This window comes from Doryrhamphus excisus, chromosome 10 (assembly GCF_030265055.1).
Source record: "Doryrhamphus excisus isolate RoL2022-K1 chromosome 10, RoL_Dexc_1.0, whole genome shotgun sequence".
NCBI classification, from domain to species: Eukaryota; Metazoa; Chordata; class Actinopteri; order Syngnathiformes; family Syngnathidae; genus Doryrhamphus; species Doryrhamphus excisus.
The window spans coordinates 5,761,589-5,766,200 of record NC_080475.1 but is presented as its reverse complement, the minus strand read 5'-3'; the positions used below and the strand labels follow the sequence as shown (position 1 = coordinate 5,766,200).

The 4,612-nt window shown below is 41.0% G+C and overlaps 1 protein-coding gene across 1 annotated transcript; it reads right to left on the bottom strand.

The window, feature by feature from the left end:
- Positions 1 to 318: 318 nt before the first annotated feature.
- LOC131136742 (26S proteasome non-ATPase regulatory subunit 4-like) lies at positions 319 to 4,023 on the bottom strand. Its single transcript, XM_058083942.1, has 10 exons — positions 3,889 to 4,023; positions 3,174 to 3,314; positions 2,729 to 2,843; positions 2,548 to 2,634; positions 1,812 to 1,880; positions 1,520 to 1,735; positions 1,341 to 1,446; positions 1,092 to 1,229; positions 913 to 968; positions 319 to 830 (listed from the first exon to the last, which is right to left on the bottom strand). The coding sequence occupies exons 1-10, from the start codon at positions 3,912 to 3,914 to the stop codon at positions 660 to 662; spliced, it is 1,125 nt and encodes a 374-aa protein (XP_057939925.1). The 5' UTR covers positions 3,915 to 4,023; the 3' UTR covers positions 319 to 659.
- Between the last annotated feature and the right edge of the window lie 589 nt (positions 4,024 to 4,612).

Below are 4,612 nucleotides of genomic sequence, written 5' to 3'. Positions count from 1 at the left end.
ACGTCAACTCAAGTCACTTTACAGCACTTTTGTTTTGGCAGTGGTGCAATATGATTGTGATACTATTACTAGTACTGGTTTAATTCAACTTTATTGTATTTAAACTCATTTACTTTAAATGACACTGCTATATTAACAAGTTACAAAATGCGTCAATATACAGGGTGAACCAAAAGTGAGGTTATAGTTAATTGACATTTGACACTTATATTTACATATTAGACATTACGTAACTGTAACCTTATTGTTGGCCCACCCTGTATAGCATCTAAATATAAAAATATATCTAATTAAAATATACAATTTCACCACCTTTTTTTGGCCACCCTTTTTAATAGCATTGTATTCAATGACCATACACATCAATGGAAAACGACAAAAAGTGTTAAGGATGGAGGAAGAATTTTTTATGAGCTAATTGAGACATTGACAAGAGTCAAACAAAAATGTTTGGCATTTATAAAAAAAAAAAAAGAAAAAAGATGGAGACTGATTAATGTAACCTTAAATTAGAGGTAAAGTTTTGGAAAGATGTTATGGAAAAAAAGACAAAACGCTGCTGTGGTAAGATGTTGTAAATGTTGCTCCTGTGAAATACACCCACATACAGAATGAAGTGTATATTCAGACACTATATTCCATTCTTTCTTCTTTGCCGTTCATTTCTTTTTCTCCTCATCCTTCTTGGTGTCAGGTTTGGGGCCGGTCTGCGATGCCAGTGAGCCCATAGCATTACGGATGGCCTCGTTGTTGGGGTCAACGCCAGGAAGGTTCTCCAGGACGCTTTGAAGGAACTCTGGGTCCTGCATGACGTCGTAGTCTTCGTCATCCTGGACATAGAAAGCGTCAGACTCGATGAGCTAATGGTGCGTTTGTTTTTTTTTGTTAGCTACAACTCAATGTAACATTTACCTTGGTCTCACTTGAGTCCATGTCAGCGCCTGTGTCCATGTCCTCACCTCCAAACTCTACAAGGAAATGGAGAAGCAAGCTCATTTGGCAAAGTCGACATAAGCGAGCCATTGCTTGAAGTTCAAGTTTTACGTGTTTATGCGCCCGGAGCTAATTAAGTGACGATGTCAAGTGTTCACCTGCTGCTGATCCCTGCATGGACATCTGCAGAGCATAGGCAATCTGTTCGTCCTCCGTCATGCGGCTGAAGTCAGGCAAGGCAGGTGTAGCCGAGTCTGTCGTTGGAACGGACATCTTCAACAGGGCATCCTCAGACTCTATAACAGGAAGACAGATAAATGCCACATGAAAACACGCTGTGGGTGATCCACTCATCCGGTATCGATAAAAGAAAAATACACTACAAGATAGCGGATGTTGTTTATTACCATCTGCAGGTGAGGAAATGCCAGCTTCGGTAGCTGATGCAACAGCGGCTCTTCGGGCTTCATCCTCTTGCCGTTGTCTCTGCTCCTCCATCGATACCCTCAGAGCCTGGACAGGAGCAAGTAAGAGTTGAAAAAAGGAGCTGTGAAATACAGCGTCCACCTTTTAGATCTTCTCTTACCAGGGCCAGCTCTGGGTCTGCGCTGGGATCCACTCCAAACTCAAAGTCACTGGCACCCAGACCCAACACCGCACCGCCTTCCCCGGCAAGGATGGGCGAGGACAGCAGAGCATCTGCCAGACTGGGGCCAGGAGGGACTGTGACCAGATGGGAGCCCGTGCCCTCTTTACCGTTCAGCGCATTGATGAAGGCTGTCAGTTTTTCCGTGTTCATTTCCTGTCAGAGTGCATTGCAGTGAGCATGTAGAGCACAAAACGCAGGTGTGTGTGCGCGTGCTAGTGTGTGTCAATACCTCCTCTCCAAAGTTAATGATATCAACATTAACTTTTTCTTTCTTCAGACGTTTTGCCATTTTGACCAGCTGTAACAAGAAAAAAACAGTGACTCCATCGACATGATGCCAACCATAAACACAAACTACATATTCTAAAAATAGCACATTTCTTCATATAGTTGTGGGGAGTTAAACTGCAAAGTATCAATCATGTAGCAAAGTGGAGGCTTATAATTGGACTATAATTGTCTCTGTCCACCAGGGGGAGCCAGAGGAGCCTCCAGCTTTGGGCCTGGTGGACAGAGACAGCTGATAGCTTTGAATGAAATACTTTGCTGGGGTGAAATGCATTATGGGAAGAAGTTAAAATACTTATTTTTTTAATTTAAAACTTGTATCTGTACTTGTATGCTATATTTCTTAGCTACGAGTTAGAATTGTTTTATTGAGTAATGACCTCATGCGATTTGCAATGGCTTCTCTGTACCCCGGAAATTTGTGCAATAAAGTTTTGGGAAAAAAAAATATTTCATAAAAGATGAAACCAACAAAATGAATCTTTAACAACTGGGCAGTTGTTTGATTACTCAGTTTCATTCAGCATCATTATCTTAAAATTAGCATCATAACGCCTCCTCTATTGCTACGGTTGGGGGGGGGTGAGGAGTATCAACAAGGAGCTTATCGTGTATCGCGGAGAAAGGGACAGAAACATGCAAACTCCACACAGAGATGCCCATACGGAGATTCGAACCTCTTTATCGTTGTCCTCGACTGGACTGCCAACAAACGCAATGATGCGCATCTTGTGGTTCTTGCCCTGTCGGTGCTTCAAAGCCAACTGCAAAGGAGAGGAGAATTAAAAACGATGAAGACCACCAAAACCAACATGAGCAAAAGTGCAGTACCGCCAATAAAAAAAATCAATAACTTACATGTGCTACCCTGATGCCGGTGCAGAAGCTGATATTCCCGCGAGGCTGCACGGCATGCAGCTTTGACAGTATCCTCCCCGTGTCTGGAGTCAGGGTGGTCAGCACTTCACAGTTGCTGCTCAGGAGACAAATAAATACTTACGTCATTATCATACTTTATTTCTAAGACAAGCAGTTTATTTGTTTTCGCTCCCTTTCAAAGCATTTTTCAATGGTGTCGGCTTTCCTTTTCTTTGTCACACTGCAATTGTGTGCTTAAGAGACATGTTGAAGAGAAGGCGGTTTGGGTCTTTTTTTTTTTTTTTTTTACCTGAGGAAGTCTCATATTTATTAACCAACCCACTTAGATGGAAACCACCATTTTAAGCAATATATAGGAGTGCGTCGTAGCCACAAAACATGGCAAACCGAGGACCGCCTGTCCTCCAAACACAGCGCCGCTTACTTTGCCATGGTGATGAGGCCCACGTTGTTTTCAGGGTTGCTGCGAGTCTTGGAGTGACAAACGATATTGACTGCATCCTGCTGAGCCTGAAGCCTGGTGGGAAGAAAGTCGCCATTGCGCATGTACTCACTGTTGTCCACACTGTAATAAATAAAAATAAATGTGAGAATAAATGATTGGTGAGCTTAATGATATACAATTGTATTCAAAACAAATCACATAGCAAGCAATTTGTGATGCACAATACTTTCCAAAAACACAAACTGTTATTGTATAACGGTAATCTGAGTACTAGTGAATTGTGCTAATTAGACGGCAAACGTTTGCTAGTTTCACAATGACACTAGCTTATGAGTTACAGCTAATGCTAACGCTCTAAAATCGCCGGTTTTCTCACACTTAGACCAAAAAAACACCACCGCACAATACTCCATATCTATTGGGAATAAACGTTCCTATGTTTGTCATGAGTGACCATCTAAATGTAGCCTTAATGACGCGAAAAAAACAAACATTCTTGCTAGCTATGTGCGCTAGGTGGCTAGCATCGGGCAGTGACTCAGGAAAAAAAAAACAATAAAAGTATTTATCTTAAACGAACAAATTTAGCAGCAAAACGACAACAACGTGAGTTTTACAGTATACGTAAATATTTTCCGCCATTGTATGAAATGGCATTAAACGTTAACTTTAAGCCTATTTTTCGCATCCTTACCAGACCATAGTACTTTCCAGCACCATCTTGAAGGCTCTTGTTTTCTACGTCATCGTGACGCATTATGGGTAATGTTGTTTTTTTTTAAGGGGACGACGTGTGTCGCTATAAAACTATTTCTGTTGAATGGAAAACATGGATTACTAAATATTTTACAATAACAAAGGCCCCACAATTATGCAAAGACACAAAACACACACTCACTGCACTTAGAAGCAGCATTATTGACAGGATGATGCAAAGATTGTGAAGGAGAGATACCGCAGGTCTTTCCTTCCTACAGCTGTATTTTTAAAAACAACTGTGCAATAAACCGTGCAATAAACCTGTGACTTGGTCAACGTGCATAAAGCTGTATTTAGTTTATTTAATTTCTGATTTGAATTTGCAACCTCTGTATTACGCCATTAGCCCAAAGTCCTCGGCCTGCATGTGTTATTTACAAATACTTAAAAAAAAAATGAAAAAAAACGACATACTAACCCCTTACGTTTTTTGTCAAAAATCACCAAATTCAAACACTGGCATTTTATGCCATTTTTGGATGCTTCTCAGTCCCCTGATGCGTGTGTGTGAGTTTTTTTGTGTTTTTTTTTTTTTTTTTTTTTTTACCAGAAAAGTACATTAGCCGCAAGTTGAAAAAAACTTTGACCTTGTGGAATACATGGTGATCGCCTACGACGCTGCATTGTTCCGAGCACCCGTTCGTCCGATGTTGTGCCGT